This window comes from Cupressus sempervirens, chromosome 5 (genome assembly GCF_028749045.1).
Source record: "Cupressus sempervirens isolate cs-2001-9-10 chromosome 5, ASM2874904v1, whole genome shotgun sequence".
Taxonomy (NCBI): domain Eukaryota; kingdom Viridiplantae; phylum Streptophyta; class Pinopsida; order Cupressales; family Cupressaceae; genus Cupressus; species Cupressus sempervirens.
In genome coordinates, this window is record NC_143122.1 from 990,934,833 (window position 1) to 990,950,509 (window position 15,677).

The 15,677-nt window shown below is 34.8% G+C and overlaps 1 protein-coding gene across 1 annotated transcript in view; it reads left to right on the forward strand.

Annotated features, from left to right (window-relative positions):
- LOC149559251 (spindle/kinetochore-associated protein) overlaps positions 1 to 15,677 on the forward strand; it is a 188,996-nt gene that overhangs the window by 24,129 nt on the left and 149,190 nt on the right. Inside the window, exon 2 of the mRNA XM_089833178.1 lies at positions 2,271 to 2,321. Within this exon, the coding sequence (XP_089689304.1) occupies positions 2,271 to 2,321 (51 nt within the window). The remainder of the gene's footprint in view (positions 1 to 2,270; positions 2,322 to 15,677) is intronic.

Genomic DNA, 15,677 nt, shown 5'->3' on the forward strand with positions numbered 1-15,677 from the left:
GGAAGACAAATGTAAGATCCAAAAGAAGATAGAGAAAGCCTTCCAATGCAAAATACAAAGTTGTCACAAGTAGAAAAGGATAAAAAAAGTTGGCATTGGAGGTCATAAAATACGAGCCGAAAGTCTTGTCGTGAGCAATGATAACCAAAGGAAAAATTGCTGGCAACTCAAATAAAAAATAAAATGCTATGCAGCTTAGAATGACAAAACAAAAGGTTTTGAAGGCCACAAACTAACCTTCACTAAAAAAATCGTTTTTCAAAAAGCTTCGAAGATTTCATTTGAAAGATTTTTTTTTAAAATTTCATTTTCCCACTTTGATACTATGTGAAACATATTGCACAGTGCGAATTTCTTTTTTACTCCTAAGAAATGAGAAACACATATAGGCAATTACCTAGCAAGAGTTTCTGAAAGAAACTGAAAGCAAAACATAGAAACATTCTAACTAAAGTGACATAATCTAATTTAATAGAATTCAATATTGACCATTAGTATATGTAGATATTATTCTTTTATAAATTTTATAACAAGAAATCCTTACAAAATATGTTTCAAATAGTTGAATTAGCGTCAGGCTCTGATTTTTTGATTTTTTGGCACAATCTTGTGTTTGGGGCATCTAGTTTTCTAATATTGACCCTGAATTTTTTCTGGTTGTGCTAAGGTTCTAGCTGGCTTGCAGGGTTGCCCTAAGCCTAAAAGCCTAAGTTACATTAGGTTTGGCGCTTTACTGAATTTTTTCCTAGGTTGAGTTTTGCTGCATTTGGACATACTATTTTTACATATAATACAAAAAATACCTAAAGATTAAATTTATAAAAAATTATGGCTAATTATGGTTTGTGTTCTTTAACTTTTTATTTTGAGGTGATGTCACAAGTCCAGGCAGAACCCTAGGCAAACAGAGTCCATACCTAGACTATTTATTTATATTGGATTTAAACTTTTGAACTTGTCTGGTTATGGGCTGGGTCTGATTCTGAGGAAACCCTGCAGCTCAGATTGGAACTAATATACAAGAATTTAAAATAACCTTATACAAATTAAATTTTCAAGGTTATTTAGGGTTTGCGTTTTTAGCCTTTCACTTGAGGCGAACTGTATGGTATTGGGTTTGAGGTTTTGAATCTCTCTGGTTATGGGCTGGGTTCTGATTTCCAAGTAAACCCTGCAACTCAGATCAGAACTATTATACAAGTCAATAATTTACTAATCTCTATCAGATTGCTCTCACTTGCTTCCAATGTGCCAGATTTGCACTTTTTAACAAGATAATGGAAATACTCATTTTTTTCATTTCGCTTTCATGTCTGCTCCCAATAGGCTAGATTTACAATTTTTTATTAAGATAATTGTAAGTATTGTTTTTTTGGTTGAGAATAATGTGGAACATCACTAGGCCATACTGGTTCTGGAAAGCAGGCCCCCAGTTTTGTATGTATTATTGTATTAGTGTGTTCTCCAAGGTACGGCCTGCCTTATTGCAAGGTGGTGATTTGAACTTGGGCCATTGTTTTCAGGAATGCACCTTTTATACTGTTACACTATAATCCTCTGGGAATATGAATTTACAAATTAGAAAGCATTATGAGGTGCAAAATATGTGATAGATTATTAATTCATAATAAATATCATTATAAGGTTTCACAGTCATGTCTAGCCTGGTTGTTTATATTATTTTTGTTTCACATGCTGTAATGGAAGCAATTTATAATAGAATTGGCTGTCATTGTGCATTTTACACCTGGTATGGATGGTGCATATACATTTCCATCATTCGGTCTTTTATCTGTCCCATTTTTTCAGAAATGATCTAGACTGATGCATTTGTACTGCGGTTGGAATGGTGTAGATGCATTCCTTTATATTTGGAGTGATTCTGTACTATGTAGGATTCAGTTATGTGGTGTAGTGTGCTTCATTTTCAATCTTTTGTTTCCTGGTTTGGGTTGGAAAGCAGTTACATTTAGTGTTGCAGACCTTGTTCATATATTTGTTTATTTCTTACCAGAATTAGGAGCTGACCTTAATTAGGAATACTTGGTATTTTCACATTTAGAAATTGAATCTCCTGTTATGGAATTATATCAAATAGTATTGATAAAGTAGAAGACTGTTCCCAGGAATTGTAGTTATTTTTTTCCTGAAATAAGTTCTGTAAAATAAACTATGACGTTCACACTTATTGTACAATAAAGAGTAGGCGATTTTTAGGCTAAGCTTCACTTCGTTTGCAACCTAACATATGTGAGGGCTCTATGATGCAGGTTGTGCAGCATAAGCTGGAAATCGAATCAGAGCAAATATATGCTGATAAGGTGAGTTTTTAACTTACTACTTCAAGCAATCTGGCCATTGTTGTACTAAATGATCACATGACAATATACTTATTACAATGCATATCAGTCTGCTTTCCCTTTTCTGGAGTGGTTCCTTTTAAATAGACCTTTAGAAATAATGATATACACAATGATATGGAACAGTGGGCAAGACGCTATAAGATGTACAGCTAAGAACTTGATCAGCGCCCTAAGGTGCAATGGTATGATATTGTGTGTGCTCAAAATACCTTCCCTCTAATATTCAGAGACCTTTATTCCCTCTTGAAGTTTGTCAGCTGGATGTCAGCAATATCTTCCTAAATGCAGTGTGATAAAAAATGAGAGTGTCATTAGCTATGATATACTATGGGTGAAATATAAACAATCAAATAAACTAAAGCAATGCTCATTGATGATGCATTGAACAATCACAGAACGGAATAACTAGCAAATGAAAATACAACTTTGAACAAAGAGAGGGGTCCAAAGGAAAGAACCCAACAGAACCCCGCTAAGGGTTCTGAAGAACCATGAAGAATCTCTGAACTGAAGGATAAGCAATAATATCAGTCGGAGCCTTAGGCTGCTCTGGAGTGATCCTGGAGGAGGAAGACCACTGCTGATAGGAAGCCGTCCTGGGCTTCACAGATCTGGAGTGATGGGTTGGTTCAAGCTGATATTTGGTACTGCATGCTGAGTGAAGCCCTGTGAAGAAGGCAGAGTTGTTTATTAATTAGCAACACAAAAAAGGATGAAGCTTCAACAAATCTATCAAGTGTGACTTCCTAAATGGCTATATAAAAGAAGTATACCTGACCCAACTAGAAGGTGTGATTGATGAACATTATCCTTAAACGGCATGTCATTTCATTGAATAAGTTAACGGGCTTAAGCAAGCCCCTAGGATATGGTTCATTCAAATAGATGGTCACCTATTGCAACTTGGTTTTACTTATAGCCCTTCAGATTCAAACTTGTATATTAAGATGGTAGGCATTGAGATTGTCATTCTTGTTTTGCATGTGTATGATCTTGTGATCATAAGAAGCTCAAACAATCTTGTCGACAATAGGATGGCCAAAGAGGGGCGAATAACTCAGTTGATAGAGCAAATGGAAGGTTTTAGGTTTGAGTCCTAGCTCAACATGATTTATCAGATCCAAGCTAAGTTAGGATAGGACCCCCTAGCACTTATAGTGTGGTGCTGATATGCTCATAAGGGCTCTTGGCAAGGTGAAAATTGAGTTGTTTTAGCTGTACATTTGCAAGAACAATATAATAAGGGGCAGAATGTTAGCATAGCATTTAATTGCATTGTTTGATAACCATCACTCAATTTGTTTGTAGTTATGGTTATGCAGTTTTCAATGTTCTTTAGTTATATTTTCGTCAATTGTTTTCCATTTCAATTTTTAATGTTCATTGAATAAACCATCAAGCATTTTGTTTCTTCAAACCTCGGGTTTTTTGAGTGTGGGACCTTGGAGTTAAAAAAACTGAAGCTGCTGCTGTTAAAGAATGGTTGCCTCTTCATTGCTATAAATCTAATGAAGTGTTTATATAAACCTGTCCATTTCCTTATCCTCTTTAAAAGGAAGAATTCACAGAACTCTAGGTGCGTACCACTGGGGATTAAGAGCTGAGGCAGCCATATGAGGAGGGATATTCATTGTGTTCCATTTTTTCGTGACAATAGGCTTGATGCACTTTTCATAGAATTGCAATCTAGGATCCTTGTAATTATTTGCTTGCTTCATTTGATCAAACTTGCTATCAAAAGTCTCCTATATCTCTCCAAGGCTAGAAGAATCTATATTTGCCAACCTGATTATCCCCACAATAGGTGATACGTGTATTGTCCCCATTTCAACAGAAGCTTTCAAAGAGTAAATAATTCAAATTGTTGAAGTTTTGTAGCTTTAGCCAAATAAATACTATGAGTCAAAACTAGTGAAGATATGTATATATATTTAGTATATATGAGATGCATATATATTATATACTTAACTCATATATATATATATATATATATATATCATAGTTCCCATACTCGGACTCGGCTCAGACTTGGCAAGGCCGACTTGACTCGGACTTGGCTATGACTCAACAAAATGAAAAAATCATTGAATTTTAGAGATTTTAATGATTTGAAACTTAATTCATGCACCCTTTATTGAATATAAGTTAAAAGTACTACAACATCATCATATCGAAGATAACATACACAGAAACATGAATGATAAGTCCACATACGTAAAATGTAAATTGTAGCTGAAGTAAATAGAAAACATAGGATCATATGACATGTCACATAGATATATAGAATAATAAATGTTGTCAAATAATAAATGTATGTAAGATCCATAAAACCAATGACATCAAATCATAAATGTGTATTAGGAAGATCCATGTTGATGAAACAGTAACAGTATAAACAAAAAATAATTCCATTTGCTTAAGCTCTATCTCAAGCCTCATCCTCATCCTCATCTTCATCATCATCCTTAAACTCGGTTGCAGCCTCAGTCTCGGTCTCTGAGTATCCTGTTTGCTTGCTAACCAAGCATCTAAGGTAGGTCCTAGAGGCCCAAGTAGCCATATCCCCCGCTTGTGAGGTGGACTCACGAACAACATCAACATGGCGTGTGTCTAAAGCTGTGAGTGTGTGTGTCCATTGGTCGAAATGTGCTCTATCCTCCTCTACTATAGCCATAGCCTTAGCCTCTATATCTACTTGGTAAACCTAGTCAAGGTCCTCCTTAGTGAAGATTGGATTGGTAGCCTCAGTGAGCCACTCTGATTTTGGATTGATTTCCTCTAGAGTGATCGGAGAGGTGTTAGGGTCCAAAATCTATTTAGACAAAGGTTGTAATAAACAAAGACAATATCATTCAACCTCTGCACAAACAACCTATTTTGCCTCATTGAGTGGATATGCTTGAACATGGACTAATTGCGTTCATTGTGTGAAGCGTTGCCTGGCTGACACAAATTAGGAATGGCAATTTTTTGAAGATTTAAGGTTGAGGGCCTAGACATTGCCACCACCTATTTGAAATAATGGAAAAGAAAAATAATTAGTCTCATTTACAACTACAAGTACAACTTTAAGGCTAAATTAGAAAATCAACAATTAAAATGCATAATTTATAAGCCATAAACTTAAGTATATATTATTTTTACCTGGCTGTAATGACGTCCTAGCATATATGCACATCCTGCTAGAGAAAATTACCTCTTCTTTGTTACTATATTTGTCTAACTCAATGGTTATAGCTAAGGCACTACCATCACTACTCAACTTCTAAATCACTGAATATAGGCCGGTTAGAACCTCCTCATTCGCCTTGAAGTTAAGATGGAAATGAAATGCTGGATTCAGATAATAAGCTGCTGCATGGATGGGTCTATCGAGCTGATTCACAATCTCCTCTCAATGATCTCCCAAATGGGGGGCATACTTCTCTTCACTCCTGCATACTGGGCTCTACCAGCCTCCTTAGCCCTATCCATACCCTCATATATGTAGTTCACTGAGGCCTTCTCCCCACCAACAACTCGTAGGAGAGATATAAGGGGCTTAGTGATATGCAATTATATTAAAAAAAACATTTGAGTCACAACTTAAATATAAAACTCAAAGTCAAAGTAAATTAGTAAACAATTAAATAATAAAATACTAAATGTTGAATTGTAATAAATTTACCTTCAATATTTCTATAGGTGTTTAAAAACTAATCTCATCAAAGATGCAATTCACCACATCTATCCCTGCAGTGGTAGTAGCAAAGGAAGAGGAAGTTCACTCCTTTGCAACAAACATCTGCCTCAGTTCTTTCCTTGATGTCAACAAGGACAGTAGTGTGATGAAATTCAAGGCAAACCTCGTGATACTAGGATGAGCTAACTCCCTTTGCCCCATGTATCTTCTCATTATGTGAGGACCAATACATGATTGTAGATAAACTTACATAATTTTTTGGCTCTTTCTACGCATGATCTGACCCACTCAAGCTTACCAAAATCCTCCAACATGGTCAAGGCAATGAGCTGCACAAGAAAACCAAAATATTGTTGGGTGCCTCTCCATCAAAAATTTACCTGCAACAGTTTAAAATTAATTAGAAATTTACATATGTTAACCAACTTAGAATTAGAAAAGTTCAAATAGATCTATAGATGTCTTTCCATCAAATTTTCAAAACTTGAAAAGTTAAAACTTAAATGTTTACCTGCAACAACATAACTTTTTGCATTATCTATCACCACTTGCACCATATTCTCTTTCCCCATGTTTGCTATGACTTCCTCAATAACCTCACTTAAGTGTATGGCATTTTTAACATGAGAGGAAGCATCAACAGATTTGAGGAACATGATCTTACAAAATTTAAATAGAGAAAAATAATTAATTATCATGGATCATCATCAAATTTCAATCAACAAATAAAAAATTAAAATATTCAATCATGATTCACAATGCATGTAGGAAAGTAGAAAGATCAATCGTCTCCATATGAAACAAGAAAATTGAGGAGTGTTCTATTCCTCATATATATCCAACCATCAGTCATGATGGTGCAACCCTTTTCGGTCCATGCCTTTTGGTGGTCGTCTACTCAAGCTTCATATCCTCTACCATTTCATCTAAGAGGTGGCCATTAAACTAAGGATCAGTAGGGGCTTTATACCCCGCACCACAAATAGTTACGAAATCTATTATGCCTTGCCAATATGGATTCCTATCACAAATGGATTATGATTAGATGATAAATTATTATGTAATATGAATCTATGATTACACAAGTAGAATTAATTAAAATTTAACTTGAAACTTAAAGAAAACAAATGAAAAGAAATTAATTACCTAGCTGCAATAAATGGAATGTTGCAAAAGTACTAAAAATTGCATATTTATTTTCTGGCTGCATCATGAATCTTCGTGTTCCAACCCATTCTCTCAAGCGAGGGTTGTGCGCTAGGAGTAGTGTGCAACACAAAATAACTATCCAATCTCGACTTCTACACTCTAGGTGAAAATGTAATAGGGCCAGTATTAGTAGCAGAAGCACTCCTACTAGCACTAGCACTAACACTAACACTAGCACTAGGACAAAAGGGAGGCCTATAAGAACCCTCTCCAACACAAGCTGCGGATGCGGGAGCATGGGAGCCAATAATACTTAATTCTTCAAGTTGCCTTTTCTTATTGCACATAACAAAAACGTTTTGCCTTAGTAGTTTGTTGAATGCACATGGTAACATTGTGTCCAGGTATGGTAGCAATATGGTGTCTGTGTTTCAATCTATAAATGCCACTAGAATTTATCTCTTTCAAAAAATATATTTTGTTTGATTTTTTTTCTTCCGGGAAATTGCTTGGTATATTTCCATGCCTCATCCTTTTTAGGCATTGTCAAAATTTGAAAAATGAAAGTTAAGGTTGCTGCAATAAAAAAATTCAAAATTGTACGAAGTTATAATGTTAAACAGTAAACTAATTAAAAAAATTAGCAAACCTTACATTTTTCATTTGAGAAAATTGTAAATACATGTTTGCAAATTTGTTCTAAAAACATTGTAGGGTTTGTAAGTTCTCACTTTGCAATTCAATAAAAAACATTCGAGATTTTCAAATTAGAACTAAAAAATTTAAAAAAAATGAAGAATACATTAACATACAAAAAAAAATCAACACTTCTATTGCAAATGAGTTAAGGAGTGTTTCTATTGACTCCTTAATGCTCTAATTGCAAGCTTACAACCTCCCCAAGCTGATTTGTGATCTTCTTAATGCTCTTCTTTCTTATTGGTGGCAAACATTTGGTTTCTCTTCTCTCTCTCTCTCTCTCTCTCTCTCTCTCTCTCTCTCATTTTACATCTCTTTTTGTCATGCTAAACAAATAAAAACCCTTTTAGGGTTATAACGAAATGGAATGTTAAGAAAAATAATCAAAAAAGCTTTTATTTTTTTTTGTTTTTTAGTGGCCAAATATGACTATCGCATGATTGATTTTTGCGAGTGATTTCTGGCAATTTCTAGTAAATTGCCGAGTTCGGCGATTCATGGCGATTTCTCGCTTAGACGAGTTAGTGAGTCATGAAAACTCGCCTTCCCTTGCTCAGATTGCTAGCTTGCCAAAATTACCTGCATATCAATGATTCTGGGATCTCTGATAATATATATATATATATATATATATATATATATAAATTAATAATTTTAATTATGTAAATACTAGAGAAATTATTATAATAATGACTTAATAGATATTATATATAAACATAATTATAATTGTCATTATATTAATCACATAATAATTAATAGACATGTCTCTCCTTGGCTCATTCTCATTATAAACGCAAGAGATTGCTGCCTTTGGAAACACATAAAACATAGACAGTGCTATTACATTTGCAACGATCTTAAAACTTAACATGGTATCAGAGCGTAGTTCCTTCTATAAAGCCTAACAACTTGAAGGTAGATTTTCAAAACTAATTCAAGGAAGATCAGATCAAATTATTTTATTGTAATCCTAAAAATTTGTGCAGTGATAAATATCGTGCAAAGAAAGTTTATTTTAACCTAGGTCACATATTTCAGCAGTGACATGAGATTCATAACAATCCACTTATACTTTCAAACTGATTTTGGGAACATATTTTAAAATGGGCTTTGAATAATTAATCCGAGCCACTCATGTGAATTGTTATTGGCATAAGGAAGGAGCGCGCTAGATAAGACAACAAACGAACAAATATCCAAAGTAGAGGGATATTGAGCATATTAAGGGATATATGTATAGAATTTGAAGAAATAGATCTTCAAAAGACAAAAGGCTAGGCGTATATGCTCATTTCATCGATTAGCTATGATTAAGAAGGGGGAATAAAAACCCTAGATTGTGAAATGACTTAGCATAGGAAGTCAATGCCAAAAATATTGTAGATACTTTATCTATTGCAAGCCAATAATGACGGTACTGATTAGCAACACAAAAGATAGGAAAGATTAGCATATAAATAGCGAATAAGGGAAAAAAAGGAAGTTTTAATCGAAGCGGGTTTATTGATCATCATTGACCAAACCAATGCACATGGGGAATGCAGAGATAAAAGAATATATTTTGTAAAGTAGCAAAGACGAAGGCGTCGGCCCATTAATATCCAAAAATGCCAAGTGGAAACACACATTGGCATTGTGGCAAATATTGAGGGTTTGTCTATAACAACAACGAAATAGGTGATTATAATGACCACGTCAGTAGATAACATGGAGAAATAAGGAAAAAGAGAAAAGGATGACATGTCATGCATTGTCTGCTAAATATATATCATTTAACCACCCCCCCGCAACCCCCCAAGGAATGGGTGACAAAACACATAACTCGATTGGCTTGACCCATGTTTTCCGTACAAGCTTATGTGATGGGCAAACTGATTAAAAAGACAGCTACTACTTGTGAAGGATGTGCCATGTAGACAACAATCCCATCACAATTGACACTAAATTGGAGGCTGCCAAAATAATAGTCATTTTTATATTGATATAAACTAATGTCAGCTATAAGTGGTAAAGGATTTACAACCACAAACATATAAAGATTTTTGGTTTATATACATTTAATTGTCTCTAATATTAAGGAAAGGAAAGACTTTGGATAAGAAGATTAATAAAGTGAATGGGTACATTAATAAGGAGTCTTTTCAACCAATCAAAAATACATCTAATAGTGGCATCAATAATTTAGATAAAGTCATAAAGATGAACACATCAGTGATGACGAGGACAATCAAGGATGTTGATGTATAGATAAGTATTTATTATCCTTAAGTATTACATTTATCTACTCACTATAGTCTCTCTCTTATCTGTATTTCTTTACGTACTATAAGAGCTATTTGCCTTGATCTTTTCTTTTTTCTCTGGGGATGTTCTTGTAGGAAAAGGAAGATTGATATCAGATTTAGAGGGAGTTTGACACTTAATTAGAGGCAACATTGGATGAGGAGCTGAGAAGATTGATATTCAAAGGGAGTCTGAAAAGCCATCATAGGCAACCTTGTACGAGGATGTCAGAAAAGTTGATATCAGATTCAGAGGGAGTTTGACATTTCATTGAAAGTAAAATTGGACAAGGAGGTCAAAAGGTTAGTGTTTCTTTGTAAAGGAGAAGTTCAAAGTGCGATCCCTCGTAATACATTCTTTTCTACGAAAGAGAAGTTTGAGGTGAAAACCCTTCTTCTCTGATATGGTTCATGGTGGATGTCATGACAACACCACACGAGAGTATCCATGGTGATTTCACGTGATGTCATGTGCGATTGCATAATTAGAATAGGCTTGCCCCCTGTACATCATGAGGAAGTGGCGATTTCCAAATGATTATCACTTGTATTTGTAGAATTTATTGAAAGGTGACGATCTTACAATAACTTTATCTTCTATTGTGATGGATATCTTATGATGTCTAAGCTGATCATGATAGATTATATCTTGCACTGTGGATTAATTTCCTTAAATAGACCATGGATATAATGTTCCTATGGTAAGTATTATTGACGATAGATGTGCACATACCTTGTGGACATTTTGAGTATTTGACTATGTTACCCCTGGTTTACGGGACGGATTTTTTTTTCTTGGAGCAGGGGACGGCAATGGGAACAGCTATATAAAAAGTAAGGAAAATTTAAAATATATAGGGAAATTTTAAATACTCGTATAAAAACATGGATAACACATGCTTATATAAATTATAGAACCTTAACATATAATGTTTGTGTTAAATAATTTAACTTTAGAGTTCACATGAGAGTGAAAATCAAACAAATTATCAAAACTGAAACATTAATTTTATGGGACAGCCAAGGGAAAGGTTTCCGGAAGTTTCCAAGTTTCCAGGACGGGTGGACGTGGGGACGGGGTCAATTTTTGCTGGAAACGCATCCCTGGGTAACATAGGTATTTGATGAATACCATACAACTTGATATTCAACAGGCCATTACTCAGAGTACTTGGTGAATATCATGCGCCTTGATATTCTAAGGCCATTACTCCTGATACTATGAGACTAAGTTGCCGGTTCGCGGTTCGGTTTCGGGTTCGGGTTCGAGAACCGGTTCGCTGGTTCGACAAAATTTTGAAAAGGGGTTTGGGTTCGTTAGTAGTAAGTACAAAAACATGTAAAAAAAATTATTTAAAAAAAAAAAAAATATATATATATATATATATATATATATATATATATATATATATATATATACATCTTTACGAAGCATGAGTTAGAATTAGAATGTAGCATAGTAGCATAAACACATTTGAACAACAAAAAACTTTAAAACAGCATAAACAATATAGTAGCAAACCACAACGATCATTGGAACCCCTAGCGACTAGATCTCTTCCCTTTCATTTAAAAAATTCATAACTGTATCTGATTAGTTTATGCAGATCAATAGTAAGTTTTAATAAAAATTTCTTCTTTTCATAAATTTATTTACCGAACTCTTATTATGATTAACATAATCGATTGAACGTGGTTAAAAACTAATTAGATCTAGCTTGCAGAAGGTAAATCCCTGTGACCAGCTGAATATTCTTCAATCTCTTTGGGCACAATCTCCCAAGCACTGATCAACAACAGTAAATTGGAAAAAGACCATTCATGGAGGCCTCTGGATAACACAATCTGACGTCCCAGATTCAATATTCTTTAATACAATTTTTAATATACCTAGAGGAGAAATAATCAGCCAAACAGTGATAGACAATGTGGTAAGTAGCTGCCCCACCTGACCATATTCATGTGACCGTAACTTTCTTCTGCAGGGCAACATTTCCCAATAAAACGTTGTTTATTGTTTAGTGTTTGAAAAATTCATATTGCTACTCAAATAGGCCCTGAAATTCCTCGAAATTGGTCATGGTGGTCGCCACATGTTGAGCATCTTCTCTTGTGGGTGTCTCAAATTTAGTAGCATTTTGATTCAAATAGAAAGTGTTTTACAGCTAGGGATTACTCAACACTAAAAAACTGTGGCATTGTAATGCCTACCAACCTAGACCCAAGATGTATCAACATAAATTAAATTAAAACATGCTGTAATGTGGAAAATTTATATGTGGTTCTCCTGGGTTCGAACCCTGGTCCGAAATTTTATATGTGGTTCTCTTGGGTTCGAACTAGGCCTCCAAAAACGAACCCAGGTCGAACCCAAGTCGAACCGGACCAGAACCACGAACTGGTTCAAACCGGTACGTGGTCCGGAGGGGGGGGGGAGGTACCCGTGCAACTTAGCTATGAGACAATATCCAAATGGTGGGGTATCTTTTGATCAAAGATATCCTTAATCATGCCAACTTGATATTACATTGAGGTAATATCTAACCGTGTGTTTATCCTCCCTTGCTAAGAGGGAATGTTGATGTTTTGTAGCTTTAGTTGGAGAAATACTATGATTGTGAGTCAAAACTAGTGAAGATATGTGTATAAACTTAGTATATATGAGATCATTTATATATACTTAACTCATACGCAATATATATGTATATACACACATACATACATATATAATAATGACTTAAGAGATATTATATATATATATATATATATATATACACACACACACACACACACACACACACACACACACACATATATACATAATTGTAATTATAATTGTCATTATCTTAATCACATAATAATGAATAGACATGTCCCATGAAGGAACATGTCTCTCCCTAGCTTAGTCTCAATATAAATGCAAGAGATCGCTGCCTTTGGAAAACACATTTAACAGTGCTATTACATTTGCAATGATCTTAAAACATAACACAAATCAAGGTGTTTAAATTTAATATCAGGTAATTTGCATATAATTAATTGTTTTATTATGTCAGATATTATATTTTTCTATAAAAAGAATTTGGCTGGGGCAAAAATCTAGTGAGGGTTTTGAAAGGAGGTTAGGAAAATTCATTTAACCCAAATTGCTGAAACCCTCTTTGGAACTCTGAGCTATTGTTTGGCATTTTAGGCTATGCCAAAAACCTAAAGACAAATATTGGTTCCATGAATGAAAATTATATTTGCTAGCAGACAGGGGTGCTTGGAGGCATCACAGACTGGTACAGATATGTACAACTAATTTTCAGAAATAGGAGATGTAGGTACTTAAAGATGCCATTTTTTAATATAATCTAGTAATTTTGAGAATATATCATGACATAAAACTTTGAAAACAAGCATAGTAAATTAGTTTGTAATGTCCCCATTGGTTTCCAGGATCAGTATTTCAGAGATTAGCCTAATATTGGATCCTTGTAGGCTAATGGGGATGGTTAGAGGGTCTTCTGAGGACTGGTTCATTTCCAATATTCAGCGATTTATGGATTTGGCCTTTGTTCGATGTCATTCGGACTCCATTTGCCATACTTACTATGTATAGTAAGTCAAGAGTAATGGAGATGGACCCTTTCTATTTTTAGAAAGTCTATTTGGTCACATGGGGAATTATGAGGAGAGATTCCTATTTCTGACTGCATGGCAAGCAGACAAGTATTTCAAGAGATATTAAAGTTCAAGTGATTTATTTAAATATTTTAATGTTATTATAAAGTTATAAAGTCACTTCATGACAAAATGACTTAAGTGACTAAAAGACTATTGCTAAGCTGTTCGTACCTCTCCTCATTTCGAAATTATAAAGGAAACCATTTGCATTGGGATGGAGACAACGAATGAATATAAACTAATTCTTCAAATCCTCATGGTCGCTTAATTTGTGACTGGATTCTTTCTAAGGACGAAATTCCTTTTAGAAGGTTGGTGAAGCTAGACGCAAACCTAGCTATCACACATCAAACTACAGTATTTAGTTTGAATTTGAGATCTTAAGCGCATGAAAGAAGTGGGAGATAAATAGAAGGCGGGTTGGCTTAATACACAGTACACCAGCAGTGATCCAGGTTGGGCATCAGGCAGATAAGTTATTCACATTATCCAAGGTAAAACTTAACATCTGAAATAGCCGCCTTGACTTCGACTTCCAGTTCAAATACATATGTCTGTATTGCTATATCGTGAAGTATAGTTCTGGAAAAGAACAGCAGAAAAGATTATCAGTCGGATAGAGTCATCAGTGGGAGTCACGTCTGAACTCAGCTTGGATTGCGGTATATCAGAACCGACACACATTTATAGTGTAGTATCTGCAAGCCGCCTTTGTCCAGTTAGCAGTTCGGGTGTTATTACTGGTGGAGAAGAGACCCTGCACATCCCTAGTCTTCAGCAGCAACTACAGGTGACGGAGTCTGTGAGAAGTTTTGAGGCAGCTGGAACTGATAACAGTGGCAGCTGATAACTGATTCATTGCATTAAATGAATGATGGTGGATATTGGTTTCAAATACATCTCAGTCGGCTTTCCACAAGGCGCCTCATTTTGAAATGGGGTCTGTACCCCACAAACTTATTCTGTAACTTCACCTTCAGTATGTGATCTTCCTATTATATGCAGTGACAAATCATATTATGCATAAGAACATTTAATGCTGGAGTCTACTGTTATTAAATATTGATGTACTGTTCTTGTTTGGTGTTCGTTTGGTGATAAGTTTTCAATTATTATCATTATTAGTTCACAGCTGAATGTGGTTAAATAACAGGATAATAGTACTGTGAGAGAGTGCTTGATAAACTGGTTTATTTACAACTGTTTGACATAATTCCTGTAAGTTTTAAATTCACTGTTCCTTTTCAAATCTGACAAAAGAACAATACAGTAGTATCATTCTGTGAGATCATCAGAGCACTTACAGGTTTGCAGTAATATATGTTATTCCCCCTGGATTTAAGTTATTCATCAGCAACATCATAATGTCATAATCAGGACTATGTGCCAAGTGTTTGACGACATTCCTATTGGTCCCAAAAAAAACTTTAATTCCAATTCCAGCAGAGTTTATTACAGAGGTATCAGAGATTATTAAAGGTAAACAATTACAGTGGGTTATTTAAGCTACAGCAGTTTAGTGCATGCCAACTGTTTGGTAAAATACCTGGGGAAGAAATCACATGTATTTTCTTAATATCCAAGGAGGAAAATTACAGTGGTAAAATAACGTTGTGATAAGTCTGTATTTAGCTTCAAGGTCCAGTTTAGATTGAAAGTATTGGCATGTTCTTAACTCTAACTCCATGATAGCAAAGAATTGGAACAATAATACGTGAGTCTCAAGTGCTGGTTGTATGACAAACTGTTTGATGAAATTCTTGACAGCTTTTTTAAGCTCAATATTTTAACACAAATCAAGCAGAGATTATTACATAGTTGCAGAAAGACAGT